The sequence below is a fragment of the Durio zibethinus genome, chromosome 2 (assembly GCF_047325235.1).
Source record: "Durio zibethinus cultivar Kanyao isolate XHJ-2024 chromosome 2, ASM4732523v1, whole genome shotgun sequence".
NCBI classification, from domain to species: Eukaryota; Viridiplantae; Streptophyta; class Magnoliopsida; order Malvales; family Malvaceae; genus Durio; species Durio zibethinus.
The window spans coordinates 4,957,804-4,982,730 of record NC_143163.1 but is presented as its reverse complement, the minus strand read 5'-3'; the positions used below and the strand labels follow the sequence as shown (position 1 = coordinate 4,982,730).

At 31.0% G+C, this 24,927-nt stretch overlaps 2 protein-coding genes and 2 long non-coding RNA genes across 10 annotated transcripts; 3 read left to right on the top strand and 1 right to left on the bottom strand.

Moving 5' to 3' along the window:
* Nucleotides 1–8: 8 nt before the first annotated feature.
* LOC111309011 (histidine kinase CRE1-like) lies at nt 9–5,272 on the bottom strand. 7 transcript variants are annotated; one of them, XR_016329711.1, is made up of 10 exons: nt 5,181–5,272; nt 5,008–5,092; nt 4,765–4,824; nt 4,578–4,668; nt 4,424–4,470; nt 3,714–4,243; nt 3,438–3,624; nt 3,285–3,336; nt 2,948–3,178; nt 9–2,685 (listed from the first exon to the last, which is right to left on the bottom strand). XR_016329711.1 is itself a non-coding variant. In XM_089747213.1 (10 exons), the coding sequence occupies exons 7-10, from the start codon at nt 3,722–3,724 to the stop codon at nt 3,135–3,137; spliced, it is 294 nt and encodes a 97-aa protein (XP_089603339.1). In that variant the 5' UTR covers nt 3,725–3,872; nt 4,169–4,243; nt 4,424–4,470; nt 4,578–4,668; nt 4,765–4,824; nt 5,008–5,092; nt 5,181–5,272; the 3' UTR covers nt 9–3,134. The 7 variants fall into 7 exon arrangements, 4 of the variants coding, with proteins under 4 accessions (XP_089603339.1, XP_089603331.1, XP_089603347.1 ...); XR_016329710.1 differs by having other exon boundaries at nt 9–2,680; XM_089747213.1 differs by having other exon boundaries at nt 9–3,178; nt 3,714–3,872; nt 4,169–4,243.
* Nucleotides 3,509–4,763, top strand: LOC149519909 (uncharacterized). Its single transcript, XR_016329718.1, has 2 exons — nt 3,509–3,643; nt 4,413–4,763. It is a non-coding gene; the product is annotated as an uncharacterized LOC149519909 (long non-coding RNA).
* Nucleotides 5,273–6,240: 968 nt separating the features above from the next.
* Nucleotides 6,241–6,983, top strand: LOC149519908 (uncharacterized). The gene is made up of 2 exons (XR_016326940.1): nt 6,241–6,593; nt 6,704–6,983. It is a non-coding gene; the product is annotated as an uncharacterized LOC149519908 (long non-coding RNA).
* A 9,630-nt stretch (nt 6,984–16,613) lies between these two features.
* LOC111309010 (phototropic-responsive NPH3 family protein NPY2-like) lies at nt 16,614–23,384 on the top strand. The gene is made up of 5 exons (XM_022907757.2): nt 16,614–17,484; nt 18,067–18,870; nt 20,529–20,598; nt 20,935–22,107; nt 22,434–23,384. Exons 2-5 carry the CDS (start codon nt 18,809–18,811, stop codon nt 23,001–23,003), a joined length of 1,875 nt encoding a protein of 624 aa, XP_022763492.2. The 5' UTR covers nt 16,614–17,484; nt 18,067–18,808; the 3' UTR covers nt 23,004–23,384.
* The last annotated feature ends 1,543 nt before the right edge of the window (nt 23,385–24,927 follow it).

Sequence of the window (24,927 nt, the reverse complement as noted above, 5' to 3'; positions counted from 1 at the left end):
ATGACAAGTTCAAGAAATTACTTACACACCGAATTTATAGGAAAACTATGGGTCGTTTACATATCACAATTACATTTGAAAAAAAAAATGGAAAAGAAAAGATTAATCACATTGGAGTTGGAGTTGGAGGCCACTTTGGTATCTCAAAAGTACAAACTTCATCAATTTGGTTTCATAGAGTTACGGCGAGAATTGATCATTTTTTTTTCCTCAAAATGGTCGTTGTCTTTAATCCACCTAGCCTTTTTCTTGTTACTTTTCCTCTCATTTTCTTTCCCACTACCAAATGCGGCCGTCAAAGGTTCGTGTCTGGAAAAGAAATTTTCCTACATGCCAACACTGAAACATTCAAGGTACGTTACTTGGTGTTTGTCTGTCCTACTTATCTACGCAAATAACAAACAATTAACAAAGCTTTCCAGCTGTATATACGCCTTGGCAATCCTATACAGTAACTTGAAAAAGTCTTCTACTTCTACATACTTCGGTCAGATGCCAAGCTTGGCGTGTTATCAGAAGCCAGTTTTCATCCAGACCAATCCCATAATTATTTTCTTTCCAATGGAATATTCTTCAACTTATAAACCAAGGGATGCTAGAAATAGAATATATCGTCCCTTCTGGAGTAATCTAGCAAGTAAACCATGGAGTAACTTTTTATATAAGTTATTGCAGATAAGAACGAGAAAAGATCAACTTGAGGGAGTGCTTTGTGTATTTGTTAGAGTTAGACAATTTGAAAAAGCAAGAACATTAAAATTTTTCCGGATTGACATGTGGAGAAACAATGTGGCTTCCTATGAGAGTTTAACACTTTGATGAATTTGAAGGATGCTAAAAGCAAAAGAAGAAAAATAACAAGCAAAATTAGTTTTAGTGTTTTTTCCGTGTGGGAGGAAATTAAGTATTTATGTTATGTGTAGATGCTTGTTTATGATGTGTTATCAATTAAAATACATGTGGCAATATGAAATTATAGTCATTTTTCTTGGTATAAGGAAGTAGCCATCGATGTTTAATTTTAAGAACAATGAAAGATTTGAAGAGTCCTTGAAAATCCTGAAAATGAATTTCAAAAAGGCATAGAAATGAGTGGAAAACAAGATCAGTTAATTTATATAATTATTTTTAATAAGCAATATTTAATAAATTTGAAGTAAAAAATTTTAATAATTATAATTTTTTTATTTAAAGATTACGACTTATTTTGTTGTAAATGATTAAATTCAAAGATTACTATCATTTCCTTTTCACTATTTTTATTATTCATTTTTAATTTCTCTTGATTCTCCTCTTTGTACGGTTTATCTCCAATTTTATAGAACTAAATGTCAAAACTCAAATCTTATACCTTTCTCATATACATTAAAAATTTATTAACGTTGATCCTTAATTCAGTCAGGAAGTGGAATTTTCTCTCCATTCACTCCTTTTGCCTCATGCTCTCATCTTAATTTATCAATTAAGATTCCTACAGCTACCCTTTTTGTTTTGGACAGTTATAAATGTTATTGCAAATTGGCCTATAAAGGGCTTTTCTTCCGATGGATAATAATTTAGCAAAAGAGATCTTGGATGGCTTGACAGCTATAACAAATTTTTTAAAATTACAATTATAATTAAGAATTTCATCATAATCAAGTTATGATCATTGAATAATTAACTAATAAATTAAAACATAATTAAATAATCAAACTCACATATAATAAGATTTAAACTTAAAATCTCAAGATTCTAAGATTTTTTTCATTGTTATTAAGTTAAAGTCTTATTGGCCTCAATTTTTAAATATTGTAATAGACAATTAATTAATATCAAAATTGATATAAATCTAGATTATATATGAATATATTCTTATTTATTGTATGCAATTAACTCGTGGTCTTGAGTGATACTAGGATACCCTGGTTCTAGGAAATTCAACTTTTTTACAAATTCAGGGCTATTAGATTATTATTACTGTTACTTAATATTAATATTTCTTATCAATTACAAATACATCTTAGTATTTGATTTAATAAAACGTGTATGATTTTTCTTACTCAAATAATCAAATTCAAGTTTTTTTTTTCTTCTACAAAGTAATGACATATATACACCATAATTAGATTTTAAGCTCGCGTTTCGTCGCGAGAGTAATTTAGGAGCATAAGTATATTGATAATATAAGAAAAAAAACTAATTGCCCAAGGAACTAAGCAGAATATAAATTATGTAATGAGAAATACAGTACCTCACACAAATAATCAATAGTTCACCTCAATAACTAATGTTTCGTATGTATAGGTAACCAACATAAGCATGCTAATTCAAATGAAAGATCCAAACTAAAAACCACATAGCAGTATTGCAATAAATAAACGAGATCACAAATTGAATCTACAAACTGTAACATGGTAATCATGATGCAAAACTAAAGTTTGAATTTCTAAAAATGCAGCCCAAACCAAAGATAATTTAATAATAAACTAAATTTGAACTTGTGTTTTAGCTAGAGTTTCAAAATGAGACTCTTCTATTTACACCCCTAATTCCATCTAAATTAGTGCCGAAAAGAGTGAAGGTTGGGCAACCCTCTTACTTTAACAGAGTTCCCAACAAGATTAGTGATGATCTGTCTGGATCTCCCTGGATCTCCCACAATTATTTCAGGAACTTTATCAGAAACAAAGACTACCAGCTTCACTTCCCAAAGAATTACGCCATATTTCAATCATTGTAATGCATCAGGAACACCACCATTTATTGACATCAACAACCCACCCAAATAGAGAAAGGAAAGGGAAAAACAAAGGCACCAAGTTAGTTCAAGCATTATAAGCCATACGGTTTTTTCTATTTTGATCATAGCCATCCCTATAAGCCTATAACCTATGGGAACTATCTAACATAGAAAAACATACTGAAAAATGAAGTAGTAGGTTTTATTAATCTTATCTGGGCTTACCTTAACACCTTTACTTCTAGATTTTTCAGAAAATAAAGAGAGCACATCATCTAGGATAGATCGGAAGGTCAAAGGGGGCAGACTCGAGCTCTAACTTTCCTGCTTCAATTTTTGCTCGGTCAAGCACCTCATTCATCAATGTTATCAGCACTTTTCCACAATCTTGAGCAGCCTGAGCATAATCCTTTTATGTTGAACTTAAATTTATATCTAAAAGCAAAGCATTCATCCCTGCAACCATTCAAAAAGTTATCAGAATATTACCGGATTAAAATCTGTTGATGTCATCACAGGTATATTTTACAGAGAAAACCTCAAGGAGAGATCTGGAACATACTAAGGATGCCATTCATGGGAGTCCTAATTTCATAAGAAACTGTTACCAGAAACTGGTATCAAGAACACAAGCAATACTCCCAAGTCATAATTAGTTTTAGCTTGGAAATGGATGGTGAACCATGTGTTGATATATATATCTTGAAAATCATACCTGCGATTTGGCAACATCAATAGCTTCTGCTCGAACCTCCAGTGCTTGCATTTCATGGAAATCATCTTCAACTTTAACAATGTGCATGGCTGCACCATATAAGATATTGCCAACTAATAAGCAAATCACAAAGAATAAGAATGCGGTAGCCAGCGCTGTCCATGATGTAGGTGCCTTCTGATGATATCTGCTCAAAATGCCAAATGGTAAGTGCTTGCAAAAACAATTGAAGTAATTCCACCAACCTTATGAATAAGTAGTTAGTGATACACTTACCTACATATCATTTGATGCTTCCTAAATGGATCCCCAAAATCAAGCTTGCTTTCATGCAACAAAGCCAAGTCACCATCTTGATTTTGGTGACCATACCTACTACTTCCTAAGTAGCCAATTCACCTTTGCTTTAAATTCTTTTTCACGTCCTATCTTTGCCTGCATTATATCTAAGATTTTTATCCAATTCTCATTTAATGTTACTATAGTTCAGGGTAAAAAAAAAATTCCATCATCTTTTCACTGCTATTTCACACCAGCCATCCGGAAGACTCTGGAAAGAAAAAGAGTCCAGAGACTAGAATTGCACAAGGAATAAGCCTTGCAATCACTCCACTTATGAGTCCCAGCTTGTCTTATCGAACTTTGGAAACACTCACACACACGTTCACATGGTTTTGCAGAAGAATGTAGTGAATCCCTGTGCTTTGAATAAATGGATAAGACACTTTTACCTGTTAATGCTAAAGCCCTCCAAGTTAGAACTACCCTATTATGAAGGCAACCGATAGTCCACTGCAGATCATAAGCTGTAGAATAAGATGACAAATAATTAGATAAAACCATATGCATGTTTCATTGTTTTCTATCTTTTTTATGTGTTTATATTGCACATTCAGACAACTAATGACTGTCAGAAAATTAAATTCACAACTTCAGGAAATTGTGCTGATGATAATGACTACTGCTACTTGACAGGCACATGTTACCTGGTTTATAGTTTCTTTGGTACGATTTCAGCAATAAATACTAGTACCTAGTCATACATTCAACAAAAGGCATTATGATCGTTAAGAACAAGTAGTGTACCAATTACTGGAGAAGGTTTAGGAGTGAAATCCTAGAGGAGATATAGAAACCCACCACATATGAGAAGACTCCCATTCCATATCCTGTTGCCAGTCTTCCAATGTCCAAAGCCAAAGCCAAAGCCCCCTTTTGTTTTCAATTAAGACTGAAAAAGATTATTAAGTCATATTTTCGCATAATTGATTCTTGTTAATTTGCAGTTTAAGCAATAATAAATTTAGAGGTGGAGAACTATTAAAACCTTAGCGAAGTAAATAGCAAGCCAACCTTCAACACAAAAGCCAGTAGTTGTTCTCATTGCCTGCACATGTTTAGTAATGAACAAGATATTACTTCATGGTTAAAGCAAAATAGAAGTGTTCAATGAAAGAGCAGTTTAGCATACATTAATCTATGATTTCTCTACTTACTCAGAACCTAAATATGAAAAATCAAAACAATTTTCCAAATATAACAAATCAGAGCAAAAATTTATTTTTCTTACTTTTTTCACTTTCATCTTCTTTTCTTTCAGTTCTCTTTAAACATCAATTGGCTAGGAGATTTTGTCCACATATTTTCTATCATCTCTAGAATCCCACAAAATTCAAAATAAGATGGAACAATCAGAATCAGTCCATGACTAAAATATCCATGAATTTAGGCAGAAAACATTACCAGGCGAGCTATTCTGTCACCAACGGCATTTTGATGTACAAAAACATATTGGGCTTATGTACGAAGAAAGATGAGCACCCTTTAACGCCTATAAAACAAGTGGTATCAATTAATCGTATTATTTATAATTATAAATAAAAGTACTTTCTTTGTATAAAATTTAACTATAAATTTTTTTGTTTTAAAAAAATAAAATTAATTTAAATTTTTTTTAAAAAAAATATTATAAAAATCTTTAAATTAAAAAAATACTTTCAAAATCTTCGACGTAAAGATAGAATTCAAAAATAATCTTTTTATTTAAAATTTATCATAATATTTTTTTTAAAATAATAAAATAATACTTTTGTAAATAATAATCATTGATGACTATCTAACATCTAAACAGAATACCAATAATTATATTTCATGAAATTGTATTTTAATTTTATTTGTTCAAAACTAAAAATTTTAAAAAAAAACTTTTTTATGCAATAAAAATAAAAAATAATATAATTAATATTGAACATCCATAATTAAAACAAATATATATGTATTATAAATGAGCATATTAATCTAAGAAAGAAACATTTGCAAATGATGATCAAATGTAAATTTAGAAATTGAGTTTGTAAATATAAAAAAATTACCTAAACTTTTCAATATCTAAATAAAGTTTGAGTACGACTTTTATATTTAAAGATTTTATTTTATTATTTTTATTATTTTATATTTATTGTTTTAACAAAATAAATTTATTTTGAGTTATGAAAATGTATAAAAATTTTTAATGATATAAAATTTCTTAAATATCTCAATATCTAAGCAATATTCAAGAATTCAAGAATTTAATTAATTTACTTGCATTACATTTATGATTAGATAAATATAATTACACTAAATCAAATTAAAATTAAAATCTTAGCAACTTAATATGTTTTGTCAAAAATAAATTTATTAACAACTCAAAATAATTAAATATGGACTTATGCAAAGATATACATGTCAAAATAGATAAATAAATAAATGAACAAGAAATTAAGAAAACTAAGATAAATTTACCACAATTGGGGTCAAAACCCACTCCAATAAAAAAGCCCAAAACAAGGCTGAGCCGCTGGCCAGGCCGAGTAGTTTTGGTGGACACGGGTTGGATAACCTAGTTCACAGGTCAGATCAACCCATCAAGTCTTTTTTCTTTTTTTTTTTTATAAACTATAAAACAATTTTTTTTTAAATTCATTTCTACTCTTTTTTCTAAAAGAAAAAAAAAAACTCTTCTCTCTTTCCCAAAAACCTAACGCAATTCCAAAAGCTTCAACTATCGTGCAAATGACGCACGCCGTCGCCGTCTGCCGTTTGCCGCTCCAACCGCCGGAGCTCCACTCATGCTGCCTCTGAACCGTCAATCTCCTTGCGACGCCACTACTTCCAGTGGTGTTGATAGCTCCTTTCTTTTTCTTTTTCTTTTTTTTTTTGTTTCTCCTTCTTCTCCCCTTCTTTTTTTTTTTTTAAGCTGTGACTAATTTTTATTTTTTTTTCAGGTTGGCTTGACGTTGGTGGACCCAATCCTAGCTGAAGATTTGGCCGCTCGTGGGGTGGAATGAGCAAGGTGCTGCAAGGGCCGTCCTGACCTTGTGCGCAGGGTAATGGGGCTGGGATTGGGACCGGCGGCTGGGCATGCAGAGACGGGGATTGTCTTCTTGTCCTTTTTTTTGTAATTTATTTTTAATTGATAATTAATTTTTGTAATTAATTATTTTTTATTTTTTATAATTTGATTGATTAATTGATTATTTATAAATATTTTTTGTATTTTTTTAATTAATATGATTAATTCTAAATAATCATAATAATAACAATAAAATAAATATTAAAAATAACTAATTCGAAACAAATTCAAATAAATTTAATTCAATTTAAGGTTTAAATCTGTTTAAATAAAAACATGTAAATTAAATTCTAAAAAAAATTGAATAAATTTAAATTATTTTAGATAAAATTAAATGTTTATAATATCTTTTCATTTTGTATTTAACTAATCATGTGATCCTAATGAGTTAGGGCACTCACAACATTGAAACATATGGTTTCAAGCCATAAAATGAATTCAAATACAAACCAACAATTATAGAAGAGATGTCATTAAAGCTCCTAAGATGTTCAATGATTGACCTGCCAACAGATGTCTCCACTACTGCATTTGTCTTCTCAACCAATGGAGCTGGAGTCTCAGAACCAATGTTATATCACCAAATCAATCAATCAGGCATTTATTAGAAAGTTAAAACAAAATTGCACTACAAGTTTTGGGTATTACTTTGCAATCAAGCAGGTTGACTCATAAATCACATTTCTTTTGCAGCTGAATTTATTTAATCTATAGTCAAGTTAATTTAACTCTATAAAAAAAAATACAAACCTTAAATTTCACCCAATTTCCTGAAAATTTTTTATCAAGCAAACAGATAAGCTAAAAAAAACAATTATAATCGAATTATTAAAAAAATTTGCCAAAAAGGAAAAAAAACATAATCATTCAAACAAAAAAAGGATGGATTTAAAATACCCATGAGCTCTTATTTTTTAAAAAATATTTTTTATTGATAAAACTAATAAATACTATATATATTATAAATAAACACTTAAAAAATTCTAAATTCGGCGGATGCATGTATCTATCGATACTCTCGTCATTTTGGCCAAGATATCTTTCACCATCTAATTTACGCTTATTGTCAAAATAAATTATTAAATGAATTAGCAGCCCCATAAAACAGAAGCAGAAAAATATAAGTCATTAATCCCCTGCTCAAATTACATAAAGTGGGGTTGGCTGGTTATTCGACCATCCCCCCTCATCTTCAGTTTTTAAATTAATGTTTTCATTTCATGGTCTCTCTCTCTACATATATATATATATATATATATATATTTTGGTCATTCAAACAGAATCCTACGTTAAAGGAAAAAAAAAAAATCGAATCTCAACTTTGATATTTTTTTAAAATTATCTGAATCACTGTATGAAGCAGCCGAAGACACTCTTTCTATATTTTGTATATATACAAAAGCGAGACTGTTAAGGACGGCGTTCCAGTTTGGCAGGCTAGCTACGAAAGAAAATTAGTACTTAGCATTTTTTAAGGGAATAATAATACTGGAGAAGCAATTAACCTGAATCAACCGAGTCTTTGGGATGCTTGTCGTTGTTTGGATCTGAAGCTGCTGTGCTAATTGGCCTAATTTATTGCAACTGGCAACGACGGCAACACTATCAGGTTAGCTTTTGTTAATAATAGTGGAATACGTACAGTATGTACTTGATGCCCAACAATTCAGGCACTTATGTACTTACCTCCTTAATGGACTTTATTTAAGGAGTAATAAGAGTGTTATTTACTTACTTTTTGTTAAATTAAACTAAAGAAATAAAAATTATATTTCATTAAATTTGAACACATTGATAAAATATAATTAATATAAAAATAAAATGACATATTTTTTATTTACGAGATCTTAGTTTTTAGTTTGTAATTACAAAAACATTTGTACAATTTATTTTTGTATCTAATTTTTTTTAGAAAATAAAAATATTTCTGGTTTTCATTGATTATATATATGTATTAATTTAAAGTAACTAGATAATAATCAAACGATAATTAATATGTAGAAATTACAATGTGCATGTCATCATTTATTAATAAAATATTAAAAATTTAATATCAGTAATCAAATTTTAATTTTTAATAATTTTAAGTACAAAAAAAATGTGCATCTCATTTCCCTATGGGTCTCGGTGTTTTTGATCAACTAGAAAATTTCGACTAGGGTGGGCTGGACAGGTTATTGTGGCCCGTTTGGTCATTGACAATACAAATGACCACAATGGACATACGGAATCAGATCATCCAAGGTTTGGAGACCCAAAGGCCTAAGCCTAAAGCCTGATCCTTAGGTTGACGTTTCTTATATTATCCAACAACCAAACACCCCCTTCATCCTAAGAAAGGATTGTATAAAATAATTATTTCAAATCTGTTTCTTTTATTCAAATTATGCTATATAATTATCTTTATGAAAAAAATCAATTAGTTATTACACATCATATGCATGAGTTTATTAAAATAAATATTCACTATTTAATTATTATATGTGATATAATAAATAGTTGACTTTATTTGGTAATATGATTTGAATGAAAGTGACATATACTAACTTAGAATAACTATTTCATATAGTTTTTCCTTAATCATTCTTCAAGTTTTGAAATGATCATGTAGATTTGTCAATTGAGCGAGTTGGGTTGGCTTTGGATTTGACCAATTTAGTTTGGTTTATTTCGGGCTTTTAAAAAATGGGGTCAATTTTAGATTTGATCATTTCGGTTTAGGGTTGTTTTGGTTTTGAATCATTTTGAGTTTTGATTATTTCTGTTTCGGATCATTTTGGTTTGGGTATTTCAGGTTTAAGACCAAAATTATTTGAGTTTGGGTCATTCGGATTTAATTTATTAATTTTTAAAACCAAATTAGATTAAATTTAAATATATTATTTGATTGAGTTCGAATAAAATTTAATTATAATTTTATTAAAAGATAAAAATTTAAAAATATTTTCAAAAATAAATAAAATATAATTTGTATATTTTAAATTAAAATTAATTTTTATATAAATGAAAAAATTAATTTTATTAGATGATAAATTTAAACAATAAAAAATGCTTTGATATTGAAATGATACAGAAAAACATTATGGATTTTAGAAAAATGTGTTATGCGTTTAACCATATCAACATAAATTTTAACATGTATAAGACATAATAAACATATGTATCACATTTGACATGTTTAATATTTTTTTATATTTAATTTAATTTAATATAAATATATAAAAGACTATTTTAAACTTTTAATTATATTACACAATTACATATTTAATATAATCATATAAAAAATATTCTAAATATTTATTTATGATACACATTTAATATGCAATTATTTTTTATTTTAATAATATAATTATAATATAAATAATATTTTTAGTATAATCGTACTTGATTATTTTAGATTTTAATATAATTGTAGTAACTCATTATATAATTTTATTTTAAACTATATGATTAAAAATTAATAATATAATTATAACATAAACATAATGTATATACACAAATCAATAGCTTATATTATATTACATGATAGTTGATATTCATATATAATTATAAGAGATTATACAAATTCCAAAATGATACATTGATATGGATGCTCATTATAATTTTAAAAAATATAATTTATTTTAAATCATATTATAAATTATAAAAAATTTTATAAGTAACATAACGTATATATAAATTATACTTGTTTGATATTAAAAAAAATATTAATTTGATATTTTCAATAATTTTAATAAGTTATCATTTGTGTTATATTTATTATTTTTATTTATGTTATATTTATTATATATATTAAATTAATATTTTAAAATAAATTTATATTTAATTTAATATTGGGTTGTTTCGAGTTAATTTTTAAGTCATTTCATTTTGGATCATTTCGTATTCAAGTTTTTTTAAGTTTGGATAATTTTTTGAATTTAGATTGATTTGATTTGGATTGAACGGATGCAGGTTGTTATTTTTTATAATCAAATTAAATTAAGTTAAACTTGAGTTCAGATAAATTGGATGAATTTTTTAAGTTCATATCATAATTAATAAGTCTAATCATGTCTCATGTCATAACAATTGAAGTAAATTTTATTTATACTATGGTTACAAATTTTGTATATAAAAATTTAATAGAAAATTATTGAATTTCTTTGATTTTTAATACTATATAAGAAAACAATTGATGAGGGTGTGGGTAGGAATCTTCTCTATTTTTTAATATTTTAATTTTAAACATATATTGATAAGATATAGTTCATCATCAACAAATATCAAAGGAAATTTCTTTTTTTTTTTACTGAAATTAGTAAAAGCATGATCAGAAATGAGATTCAAAGGGATTTGTCTGCCAAGCCTAGCCTACGAGAAGTAGTAGAGATGGCTAGTTGGACGCCTTAAGTTAAAAGTGGAAGTACTAATGAACAATGCTATACCAATACCATGTAATATCTCACCGATTAAAGCAAAGCAAGAAAAGATTGTGAAACTTGAGGAAGAAAAATATGTGCAGCTCCAATGTCTGAAACTTGGGTCCCTTGAGAGAACCTCTGCTTTGAATGATATGTATTTATGACCCTCTTGGAATGTCCTCTCATCATCATGCCTTTGTTTTCCACCTTCTCTTTTCCATTAACATCAATAGACATTGACACCAATTATTATAGTAGTGGATATAAAAATAGAAAAAAAAAAGAAGAAAAAGCATTTCACAATCACAAATCAATTCATTTTTTCAAGTGTTACAGTTTGAATCTTAACTTAAGAAATTAGAAATTTAATATCTTATTAACAGATCATATAACAATATAAGTAATTTCCTGATACTAGAAAAGAAGAAAAATAAATTAGAGAGATTCAATAATGGAATTGCATGGTTAATAGCTTGGGGTAGGAAGAATGTCTAATCATTGCCTTACTGTGTAAAGCACTAGATAAAAAAAAAAGTGAAAGAAAAAGGAGACTGAACTCCTTAAAGCAGTTGGGCCACACACTTCCAAAGACATGAAGAAGTACCAACAAAGCTATAATTGGGCTAAACAAAGTGTTAGGTTTATTGGTTTTCTGCATGGTTTTGGTTTAGAGGGTTAGAAGCCCTAATCATCATTTCCTTTTCAGAGTGTAGCACTTTTGTCAAAAGCAAAAAGGCATATGCCATTCCCTTGGCCGATCCAGCTTTATTTGCATGCAAGTACCAACACATAGCTGGGCTCCATGGGAGTGGGACCTTCCATTTCCAGAATATTCTTCCAAACTATATATTCCCACTACTATACACAGCAGTTTTTGTTTATTTCTATTGAGTTCTTCCTGAATCTGTTCTTATTTTTTTGGTATCAATCTTATCACTCTCTAATCCTGACATGAATTTCTTTTTTCTTTCTTTTTTATCAGTATTGTACCCACTTGAATAATTACTTGGAAAGTAACCGGTAAACTTCTAAAAGATATGTTGAAGAGCTTTGAGCTTTCATCCTAAAAACAGTGATGTTTGTACCCACAAATATTTGGAGCTCTAAATTAAAAAACTCAACATTTCTACATGTTGATTATTGTTTTTCTAGGAAATCATTATGAATATATGAAGTTGGAATCTTGGATTGGACATATACAGGTAGGGTTGAATTATAATTCACCTCAATCAGTTTCCATGAAGATTTATATATATATATATATATATGTTTATCCTGAAATTGTCTTGAGCATTTTTATAAAACCAATCATATTATAGTAAGAAATAGTAGTAACTTTCTTAATTAAATATGGCTTGATCGGGATTTTCTAATGCCTGCCATGGGTTTGCCGAATACTTTGGCTTTTTCGATCTAATGGGGTATATCTTAGTGGCGAAAAGAAACGGAAAACATGGGCACCTTCCAATCGATGGTGGTCCAGACTCTAGCCTATGAATATCATTTTCTGCACAGAGAAGGGGTGGCTTAAAACCAAACTGATACATGCGTTTTCTTTTTTACATGTATGCTTGCCTTGTGAGCTATAGCTCATGTTTCACTTTCTCTCCCATTAGGGAAGTTGATACATAGACGGAGAAGCAAGCAAAAGAATAATAAAAGAAAAAAGGGCTAAGTTTTCAAAGTGTAACATACAAGCAAAGCAATTTTACAAATGTGAGACAGGAAAGAACGAAAATGAGATGGAAACAGTAATAAATTGATTTTTTATACTTGTTCGGGCATCGTACTCAATAACCAAACATTTTTTTAAAGGAAGAAGCCGATTATCAATTTTATAGTCCAGGATCCATGTGACTTGCGGTATGATGCATGGCAAAACATAGAGTACCGGTCATGCATGGCTGGCATGATTAAAGGGTATCGGTCTTGGTATGGAAAATCAAGCAAATTGCCCTACTTAAAGTGGAACTTTTAAGCTACTATGGATTTGGTGCCCATGTGCATTCTCTTAGTCCACCGAGTAACCATTTTCCCATTTGTTTTATCTCTTACGCAGTATATAAATGAGTTGTACCAGCAGTGTCTTTTGATCACAACGTCTTAGCTATTTCACTTTGTCTCCCATAAGATCCCAGCCAACTAATTTTTTAGTCAAATATATATGATTTTGACCGACAATCGATTTGATTCATCATCTTGGTGAGATGAGAAAGTATTGGGATTTATCATTTATGTACAAAGTTTGATAAAAATAATTGATTGAGATAGCTAAATGAGTATACGAAGATGATGATGATACAATTCGGAATCACGGGTATCCATACAAACTGATCAAGAGATAACGATCAATCAAGAAGTAAAGCTGGGGTTTGGCACAAACGGGCAAGCAATCCAAGAAACTTGCAAAAAGCATGTGGTGGGTCAAAGACTCAAAGTTAGAGAGACTGGGAACCTCTTTTTCCACAACTAGCATACGACCATAAGCTGGAGTTTTTATTCCTTTAGAGAAACTTTGTGCTCAAAATTAGGCATGTAGGACCCCTTCATATGAACACTACCTCGGGGTGATGATCATCATAATCCGTTGACAAATTTTCTCGTCGAAATCCCCCAACCACACAATGACTTTTGGTAAAAATTCTGCCTAAAAAACCTTCTCTGAGTTTGAAGATTTGGTTAAAAAAATAGACAAGGAATCAAGTGTTTCTTAAAAAAATCCCAAACCCAATTTTTTATGTGAGATATGTAGCAGTAGGATTTATATATAGTATACATACAGTCAGCAACATGTGTTGGAGTTTTTGATGGATAACTCTCTTAATCTACTAATTATAAAGCAGTAAAGGAAAGAAAGAAAAGCCTCGAAATGTGGTGTGAAACTGTGAATGAGGTGATCATAAATGTCAAAGAAATCTAGCACTTTCATAGGAAAATGTTCTAACCCAAATTTTTTTTATTGATCCATGCTGCCTGTCTTTGTTGATTTTGGTTGGGAAAAGGATTCTTTGGCATCATGGGGACATCACGGGGTTATAACTTGCAAATGAAAGAGCTTTAACATCCTATGAGGCAGAGGGTGATGCTAGCTGGTTGGCTTGCTGTAGCTTGACTGGTAATCAATTGTCAAATAAATTCAAGATTCCCTTAAATGTAAGCTGTTAATGCAGTTCTCATTTAAGAAATTATTTTATATAAAGAGATCGAAATTTGAAAAGGAAAATTACCCGATAATCAAACAGTCTGAATGCTCATAAATGATATGAATGCTCAGAATATATATTAAAATATCAAACACTTTTAACATTTCCAGAAACAGGAAAAAAGATTGCGAATTAGTGATTGCAATGGCACTGCAAAAATAAAAAAGGATATAAATATTCATTCTTATCATTGATATCAAGCTTCTTTAAATTGATGGGACCCCACAGTCCTGAGACAACCATTTACCTTTGGTTGCACTCATCTAACCTCTTTGTTATAATGGCTTTTCTTCAGCTGGATGAGGGATAAGAAAGAGATGGCTCTTTTTAGCATGACCTTGAATTGACCTAATATCCTGTTATATACTAGCATTAAATATTCTGCAACTGTTGCTAATAATTCTTGCAAATGCTGCGTAGCAAATAGGGTGGCAATAATTTTTTCATGTGATAGGTTAAATAAATCTATTTGAATCGATACGGTAAAGGATGTAGTAAGTGAAGTGTAAAAACTCGTTACCACTAAAAAAAATAATTAAGATGTCAATAATTCAAATGACAATAAATTTCAATGAAGGTAAATCTTCAAAAAAAAAAAAAAAAATCATGTTCATGAACATAAAGAAAAAACTTATAAATAATCAAATACATTGCTTAGTTGATAGTTGCATAAAAGACTTTTCAATTTAAGTCTCATCCCCCCACATTTTTAGAGATGGAGAGAGCTTTTAAATGCACCCTAAGTTCATATTTTAATTTTTTAAACGAAATTACTTAGTTGTCTTTTTTATAAATTTTTGAATATTTTTATTCGATAAATTATTTAATTTATAGAATATGTATCCATTATATAAGTTACTAAATATTTATTTTTGGAAAGTTATACAAATTTTTAAAAGTATTTAAACTTTTTAAGAAAAATTACAAAAAGAAAAAAATTATTAATTGATATAATAAAAAAAGTTATTATTAGAAAGGAATCATTAATTTTAAAATTAATAAAAAGTAAGTTGATTTTATTATTTTGACTTTAGAAAGGGAATAAAATTTTATGATATTTTAATTAAATATTTTACCTCTTGATATTATGAAAGATGATGAAGGAATTATTAAGTAGACCTAACAACTTAAAATATTATAGAATGACATGATATGAACATGATATAAAAATATGATAGGAATATAATATGATTTAAAATTTTAATAATAATTATACATGGGTTTAACAAAAGTAAAAAAAAAATTATATTTTTATATCGACATAAATTATACCATGTAATTTTTATATAAAACATATTATGAATATATAAAATTTAATATTTTACACGATACAAATACACAAATCGTCAGGTCTACTATTAAATCTTATCAATATCTGATATATAAAATCTTAAAAGTTGTGTAAATAATATTATTGAATACTATACAATTTTCTTAAAATATAATATGTTAACTAAAGAAAACTAACAAGTAAATAGAGAGATTTCTTTAAAAAATTTAGTTTAGTTATGGCTATTATAAAATTTTAATAATTGATAATAAAAAATTTAAATTTAAATTTATAAAAAAAATTACATTTATTATTTTATCTTTAATTTAATTAAGACCTCATAAGATTTTATTTTTTTAAAGTCAAAATAGTAAAGTTATTTTTCTTTTTATTAATTTTAAAATTTATAATTTTCTTTCCAATAATAATTTTTTTCTTTATATCAATTAATAAAAATTTTTAATAAAATTCTTTTTTTATATAATTTTTCTTCAAGTTTTGCAAACTAACTCTCCGAAAATTTTCTTTTTTGTAATTTTTAAATTATAAAATTTTTAAAATTTAAAATTTTTAAAAAATAATAAAATAATTTCACTTATAAATAAATTAAAAAATAAAAAGTAAAATGAAGATACGTTTAAAAACTCTCTTTTAGAGAAAATCTATCCTTAAAATTTACCACAACTACTTAGTAGTTACAAAATGCTATGTATCACTTTTCAAGGATAAATGGTATGATTATCGTATCAAACTAGAACCAACAAATGAATCATTCTTATTACCTTTTCAATTAAAATTTGACACAAAATTTTCTTAATTTCAAGAATAAACTCTATTAGATTAACTACAGCCTGCAAAAGATAGCTTACTTCTATTTTACACAAATTCTTGAAAATTTATGTTTTTAAAATTTCAATCTTAAATTCCAGCAGCAACATACAACACTATTTTGGCAATAGTGAATTTCATGCACTTTGATTTTCACACACATTCAAAGAACCAATTTTTTTTTCTCTTAGCCCCATTGTTTGGTCATGATTTCACCGCAATCAAACGGACAATATAACTTATGTTGAAAAAAGACTTTAATTCCTTTTTCATTTTCCTTTGTTTTGGGTTGAAATCGTGAAATTCTAATATAATTTCTCCAATTTTTTTTTTCAGAGGAACCGGTCTTAAACAGAGTAAAGGAGAGAAAGAGATAGTGATAGGCTAATTAGGACACAAGTAAAGAGAAGCCATTTAATAAAAACAGGTTGGCAACAAGATAGCTGAGTGTCAGTTTTGGCGTGCACAGCTGAGCTAGATGTTGAGTGTGTTAATGACACCCCTCTCCCAATAAACTGAATGAACCTAAATCTACTTTCTTCACCGATATTAATAGAGAGAAATATACGAAGCAACAAAGTTAAAGTTTTTGGTTGTGTTGAAGGGTTAGTTGTAGTAGTGCTAGTACGAAGAACAGATAAAACATTTGGCAACAGCTTGGCTTTTTGTCCAAAACTGAAAAAACAATTTGAGTTTCTCTTTGAATTTGTAATCTGATAGATTCTCCTGAAAACTAATAAACCGGTCATTTACTGATGGGTACTTGAAGGTTGTTTTTTTTAGTTGTTGGTTTTTGTGGGTTTTGTGTAAATTTCGTTACTTGGGTTTTGTTTTTTTTAAACTGACTCAAATGCTCATGCATGGTTCCTGCGTGTGATCATTACTGTTCAAACGTGTTTACTGTTCAGCTGAGACACAAACTAATTGCAATGGTGGTGTAAATTTCTTGGTAAGTTCTGTTTTGACATTTCTGAGTTTTTATGTTATGGGATTTGCTTCTTGTTTGAGATGGTTTTGCTTTCCTAGGCTTGCTTGTACCTCCTGGTTCATGCTTAAAATGGGATTTGTTGTTTTGCTACAATGGAGAAGGCGGCTATTTTTCTTTGTTTGTATGGGCTTTGCAGATTTGATACAAGGGTCTTGGGTTTTGTTGGGGTTTACACGGAGAGTGGGTTTTGGGGATTGTCTTTTACTCTTCTGGATTCCAAGTTGATTATGGGCATTTTCCCATTCATGTGGGGTTTTGGGATTTTACAGCATATATCAAAATCTGATCTTGAGTCTTGACATTTTGTTATTTAATTAGGTTTCTGTGATATATTCTGGTAGATTCCTCAGATTTCAGTTTTAATTTTGTGGTGATATTGTTGTTGGTAGTTGATGTTTGATGTTGATTACTATAATAACTATTATTTTTGTGATATTTTTAATTTATTCCCATACTTTGAAAAAAGAAATAAAGATAGATGCTTGTTGTCTACCGTTTTGGTGGTTTTTTCAACTGATACCGAGATGCTGTTTTCCATTGCAGGTTTCAGACTTAAACGGTAAAAAGAAATAAAAAAAAAAAAACTATATATTGATTAGCATATGTCAAGTTTGGAACTTGAAGCCTTTAAGACCAAGAGGTCGTGGTGATATGAATCTTTAAGAACTTTAAAATTAAAAAAAAGGAGAAACAACGGAACAGAGTAGTCAGAAAGATAAAGAGAGATAAAGAAATAGTGGGGAGTGGAGGTGAAGTCAGATTGGTGCCTGTGAGTGTCTCTGGTTTTTGGAATTATTTAGTGCAAAGAGTCTGTTGTCTATGTCTCCTAAGCTGACTGGGAGTGCCCGGACTCGGTGGGCTTTGCCATCAACAAAGGAAACAACTTCTTCCATGGCTCTCTTGCCATTCAAGAGAAACTTTTCTTAAATTATTACTCAAAACCCCATCTTGCCAATTTTCTAGTTCTCTCTCTTACTCAGACCCCTCCACCCTCTGCTTCGATTGCTGTCGAGATTCTGTCATACTCTTCGAGTATATATCCTTCCCACCCTTTGGATCCTTCTTTAGTCTCTTGAATCCCAGAAAGTTGGTTGCGTTCAGAAAGTCGGTCCCCACACCTGGGGTATTCCTTACCACTTCTGGCAACTTTTCCTTGGTTGGGGTTATGTTTCATTGGGTATGTGAGTTGCTCAGTGTCTAGTGTTTGATTTAGTGGTGATCGGTTGAGTAGCTGAGAAGATCATTTTGAGGTTTCAGAGTGCAGGAAGATCTTTAGATTGCCAATATGAAGTTTATGAAGCTTGGATCAAAGCCGGATACGTTTCAGAGCGATGGGAGTAATTTGAGGTGAGATCTCGTGGACTCTTATTTCCAATCTATCATTTATTCCCTTACTGAATAATAAAAAAAATGTCCACTATATGTTGTTCGATGCATTTTCTCTTCCATGAGACCATTAAGTGATAATCTCTTGCCTCTGTCAATTATTTGTGTTCATTTCAACGGCATTCTCATACTAGACTGGTAGCTTTGCCTCTGTGGTTTATGCTTGAACTAGGAATCTTTTTGGGGGTATGTGAAATTTTGGTCCTTTCTAGATGACCATTTATTGGTATACTGTAACAAGGTGAAAAAATGTTTGATGTGGTTAGCAGCTTTTGTAGGCTATTGATTTGTTATTTTCCTCGTAACACTGCTACTTTGCTGCTTTCCTTTTTTTTTTTTTTTTTGGCTTGGGGGGCTTCAAAGGAAAACGCACAGCCCCTTCCATGTTATTCAAACATCTTCCAACCCAGGTGGTGGATTCTCTAAAATATTACTAATCTTATGTGGTTTTGACCTTTGATCTTTCTTTCTTTTTCTTCTATGGTTCCTCATATATACATTATAAGTTCTGCATAGCTATATTAACTTTGGTTGTGCATAGCACAATAGTTATGAATTCAAATTCAAGATCGATGAGCTTCAATATACGTAGTTGTTTAGTAATTCTGCTTATGATTATATTCTTTTTCTTTATAATTATGGGAGAAATCCTCCCAGTTCCTTTTCTTTATAATTATATTCTTTCCAATAACCAGGAACAGGGACGTGCTCAACTGTGGATTGCTAAAGCCATAATAGACTTAGGAACGTAGGATGAGGTTGAAGAATAACTTAATCATATGCACTTCCGGTTAAAATGAGTTAAAAATTGAAGAGGTTTTACTAATTTTAATTATAGATTTACTACTGCAATTGTGGTAATTGATGGATGTTGGTTGTTTAGGCAATTGCAAACTTGTTTTCTGAAGCAAATCAATATACATGTTATTTGCAATGGACTGATGTTTGTGCATTCCTATTAACATAGGGTAATAGTACCGTGTAAAATAACCATTCCATCTATTATGTAAATATGCAATTCCTGTAAATACGCTTTCATTTGGGGAGCATGCTACCTTACAGTGTCTTAGAGAGAAGCACCAATTGCAATGCAGACAAATTCAATATACATCTATAAGTTTATTAAAATGAATGCACTTGTTTCTTGATGCTAAAGCATCATAGTCTCTAAAACTATGTTTCCCTTTATTAGCAATTTTCTTCCTATATTCCAGCAGTATTTGTTGCATGGTCTACAGCTCTAGAAGTATTTCAGTTTCGTAAAATCATCTGTTATTAAATCTGGTAACTGTCACTTTATAGCCTATACATCATAGCAATGCAGACATCACGAGTGTCTGGTTTCTGGTTTAGGCTATTTTGTATGATAAAATCAAAGTACAGTACCTTTTCAGTACCATACTTTGGCAAAAAGCATAATTTTGCATATTGTTTAAAGCAATTCAAAGGGATTTTCTTTTCAACTGTTAATAGCTTAAAAAGAAAGACAAACGGTGTACAAATTGAAATTTTCAACTCTTACCAAAAGCTCTAATGGGACTTCTCTAATTTTGTCGTTGTCCAACCTGTGTGAATTTTGAAAAGTTCTAATGGTTTTAAGCTTATGTACCCATGTTCAGGTATGTGGCAAATGAGCTGGCAACCGACATTACTGTCACTGTAGGGGATGTTAAGTTTTATCTGCACAAGGTATGCATTTTCTTTCAATTCAGGTAAAATTTTCATCTATGGTCAAGCGTTGTTTTTGACTATGGTGTCCTTGCTAGAGTGCGTTGCATTATACCTTACATTCCATCCAAACTTATGCCTTTGTGTTAGTCTTGGATTTCATATAATTGCTGAAATGTAAAATCTACCTAATTTTGGTTGTTGACTTTATCTAAGACACGTGAACTAAGCTGTGCTCTAGTTTCAAATTAGAATGACAAGATCAGTTAGGTTGAGCAAGCTTGGCTCAGTTCTGCTCATTTGCAATCATAAAAAGGTATTTCACTTTATGGAGCTAATGGGTGAACATATATGCAGTTTCCTCTTCTGTCAAAAAGTGCCTGCTTGCAAAAGTTGGTAGCAAGCGGTAATGAAGAAAATAGTGATGAAGTTCAGATTTCCGACGTTCCTGGCGGTCCAGTTGCATTTGAGATATGTGCCAAATTTTGTTATGGCATGACCGTCACCCTTAATGCTTACAATGTTGTTGCTGCTCGATGTGCAGCTGAGTACTTAGGAATGCACGAGACCATTGAAAAAGGGAACCTAATTTACAAGATTGATGTCTTCCTCAACTCCAGCATCTTCCGCAGCTGGAAGGATTCGATCATTGTTCTTCAGACTACAACATCTTTATTACCATTATCTGAGGAACTGAAGGTGGCCAGTCTTTGCATTGATGCTATAGCTACCAAGGCTTGCATTGATGTTTCCAAGATTGATTGGTCCTATACTTATAACCGGAGGAAGCTCCCAGAGGAAAATGGGAATGATCCTAAATGTGACGGTGTCAGAAGTCGACCAGTGCCAAAGGATTGGTGGGTTGAGGATTTGTGTGAACTTGAAATTGATCTATACAAGCGTGTTATAATGAATATTAAAACCAAAGGAATACTGTCCCATGAAGTGGTTGGGGAAGCTTTGAAAGCTTATTCTTACAGAAGGTTGCCGGGTTTTAGTAAGGGTGTGATCCATTCTGGTGATGTTGTAAAGTATCGATCAACAGTTGATACAATTGTCTGGTTGTTGCCTGCAGAGAAAGGAAGTGTATCTAGCAGTTTCTTGCTGAAGTTGTTGAAAGCAGCCATCATTGTTGACACAGGAGAAATATCAAGGGAACAGCTGGTGAGGCGAATAGGACAACAACTGGAAGAGGCTTCTGTAAATGATCTTTTGATACGGGCACCAGAAGGGGAAGATGTAATTTATGATGTTGATACAGTACAGAAAATAGTGAAAGAGTTTCTGATGCAAGATCAGAATGCTGAATTTGAGTCAGAAGAAAATGAGGTTCGGGAAATACGAAGACCGGGAATTTTAACAGATGCTTCCAAGCTGATGGTGGCAAAATTGATAGATGCATACCTTGCTGAAATTGCGAAGGATCCCAACTTACCCTTGTCAAAGTTTGTAGACCTTGCTGAAATGGTGTCTTGCATCTCGCGGCCTGCCCATGATGGGCTCTACCGAGCCATTGACATGTATCTTAAGGTGAGAATCTTGCCAAAGTCCATATTTTTCAATGCACACAACTTGGTGTTTGCATTATAGTTGACTTGAAATGAAGTTGATGTTAAGCCTTTGTTGCATCTAAATACCCACCAAGTTTGGCTTTGGAAGTCTTTTCCTAATGTTCCATTTTAAATTAAGAAGTGATGCCATCAACCGCCTCTCCTAGACCATAACTACCAATTCAATAAACCTTTTGGCCTAGTCTCTCTCTGCAACTATTATTGTTATGAAGGCAAACCAATTATGTTACTTCTTACTTCTGACTTTGCTTATATGTAACTTTATTCTACTGTGTTTCAATGCAGGAGCACCCAGGGATCAGCAAGAGTGAGAGAAAAAAAATATGCAAATTAATGGACTGCAAGAAACTATCAATTGATGCATGTATGCATGCTGTGCAAAATGAGAGGCTCCCATTACGTGTAGTTGTGCAGGTTCTCTTTTTTGAGCAGGTCAGGGCTGCTGCTTCATCAGGCAGTAGCACTCCTGACTTACCTAAAGGCCTGAAGGATCTAAATGGCGGATATCATGGAAGCTCAAGATCAGCAGCAACCGACCCAGAGGAAGATTGGGATGCAGTGGCCACAGCGGAGGAGCTCAAGGTCCTGAAAGGGGAACTGGCTGCCTTAAGGTTGGGCAATGGGGTAGGAGGGAGTGAGAGAAATGGTGGAGATAGTAGAAATAGTGTTGACAGGGCTGCCATTAGTAAAATGAAAGGTTTGGTGAAGTCCAAGAGGATATTTACAAAGATATGGTCAACCAAAGGAGCCCAAGGTGAGAATAGTGGTTCAGATTCATCAGAGAGTCTTGGCTCTGCCAATCCAGAAGAAGATAAGTCAACACCATCCAGAAACAGGAGGCATTCAGTTTCTTAGTAGAAATGAGGGACTATAGTAGCTAGCTTTTTGGCGGGTTTTTGGGGCTTTACCTCTCTTAATGGTATTAGTAAATTCAAAAACTAGTTTCATGTTAAATTAACAAAATGAAGCATATATAGTCTGGAAGAACACTTATTTTGCAGAAACTTTACATTGCTGTGGAAAAAATGATTACTGGAAGTATAATGAACTCGAGGGCAGGTACAGGAGACGCATAAAGAGGCAGCCACTCATGCAAGTTGCTACAATGCTACTCGTATATTTGATTGATGTTTGTCTCGCCGTTTTGAAGGCTAGTCGTCAGGTAATGCATCACAGCTGGCAAAGAGCTGTTTAAATAAAGTAAATGAGCAGTACACATTTTAGCTTTCTTAATCATATTAATCAGTACAGAGATCAATGATTAACACTTCAGTACAGTGATCAATCATATTAATCAGTTTGTGTTTCAAACAGTGTGATTGTGAACAATTAAGATAAATGAGTGTGGTAAATCAAATGGTTCAGTTACCACTGTCCATGATTTCACTATATTGGCCATTCAATGTTGAGTGCATTTTTTTGGGGTTCAATTCAAATCTTCAAAGCTATGTTTCTGTAACAAAATAGTAGAAAGATAAGTGATTCACTCCTTGCTTCTTTCAATCAAGTTGCTTTGTTTAGAGTTCTGTCATGCTATTGCTTTAAGGTTGTGCAAAACTCCTGGCGAATGCAGTAGAAAAACATTAACTTGATGTTCAATTAAGTGTTGCTATTAGAACACATTTTCTCACTTATGATCTAATAGCTTCCAACCAATGTTTCATGAGAACTCCGTAAAAAGTACATATTTGCAGGATGCCAATCAATCCTGTTTGTTGAAGACAAATGAGCTGATATTCAATACAGGAAAAACCAAGCTTGAGTACAATCTCTGCTACGTTGATACGAATATATGATACAAACACATGGATCATCAATATCAATAAAATCAAAGATAAAAAAAAAATGAAAAAATCTTATTAAATGTGACGCAGCAAAAGTTACAATGTTTGCTTTCCAAATAAAAAAATAAAAAAAAAACAGCTGTTAAGTTCACGTTTCGATGGGCTTGTACCTTTTTCATGTACCGTTTATCTCAAAGGTATTGGATAAGCTGCCCAAAGTTAAGAGCTCTCTGAGATAAACTTCCACTCGGACACAAAACCAACCAGCAAAGATTTTCTTAGGAGCGTTTATTACAAAGGATTGGCGTTAGCCTATCATTTTTTCTTCCTCAAATTATATATTTTTTTCAATGTATGTCGCAACTTGAATTAAAAAGAGTTGTTGATATTAGAATTTAAAATTTAAATTTATTAAATATTTTTATGTAATTATATAAATCAAATAAATTAAATTTCAGATTCATGTACCTTTATATAGTTAACTGAAGTTAAAACATTCTTGCATTGACCAACCATATTTGTATTTGTAATGAAGAACAAAATTTCTATGAAATCAGAAAGCTGTGAACAAGTTGAACTTACAGTGACCTATATATGTAATTAGATTCATGATTGTTCTTTTACTGAAGGAGAAAAGAAAAAAAAAAGAGCTTTTCTCTTCTGCATAATGTAACTAAACCAACTCAAAGGGCAGTAAAAAAAAAAAAAAAAAGGAAAATCTCAATAAATTCTGATTCATGGAGATGGTATATATAGAACCAAAAACTGACCTGTATAATGCTTGCCCAATCCACTTCCCAAACCACATTTGTCCTTCTATTCCCTGGAAGGGACAATTAAAAAGAAAAAAAAAAAAAAGAATTGTGTGCTGTGAAGGAAAGCACCAAAGATGAAAACGTCACTCTCTCACCATCCAAGGCTTTTATTTAGTTTCAGATATCGCCTACCCCTAACTTCGTATCTAATTAGAGGTACAAATAATATATTAATATTTA

What these genes read in the sequence shown, in the direction of transcription:
- LOC111309011 (XM_089747202.1), bottom strand. Translation starts at nt 4,598, where the DNA reads ATGGGAGTCTTCTCATATGTG. An exon ending in TGGGAGTCTTCTCATATGTG is followed by an intron (nt 4,464 to 4,577) that starts GTGGGTTTCTAT and finishes ACTAGGTACTAG; the next exon opens with TATTTATTGCTGAAATCGTA. An exon ending in CCAAAGAAACTATAAACCAG is followed by an intron (nt 4,244 to 4,423) that starts GTAACATGTGCC and finishes CTTATTCTACAG; the next exon opens with CTTATGATCTGCAGTGGACT.
- LOC111309010 (XM_022907757.2), top strand. Translation starts at nt 18,809, where the DNA reads ATGAAGTTTATGAAGCTTGGATCAAAGCCGGATACGTTTCAGAGCGAT. An exon ending in TTAAGTTTTATCTGCACAAG is followed by an intron (nt 20,599 to 20,934) that starts GTATGCATTTTC and finishes ACATATATGCAG; the next exon opens with TTTCCTCTTCTGTCAAAAAG. An exon ending in CCATTGACATGTATCTTAAG is followed by an intron (nt 22,108 to 22,433) that starts GTGAGAATCTTG and finishes GTTTCAATGCAG; the next exon opens with GAGCACCCAGGGATCAGCAA.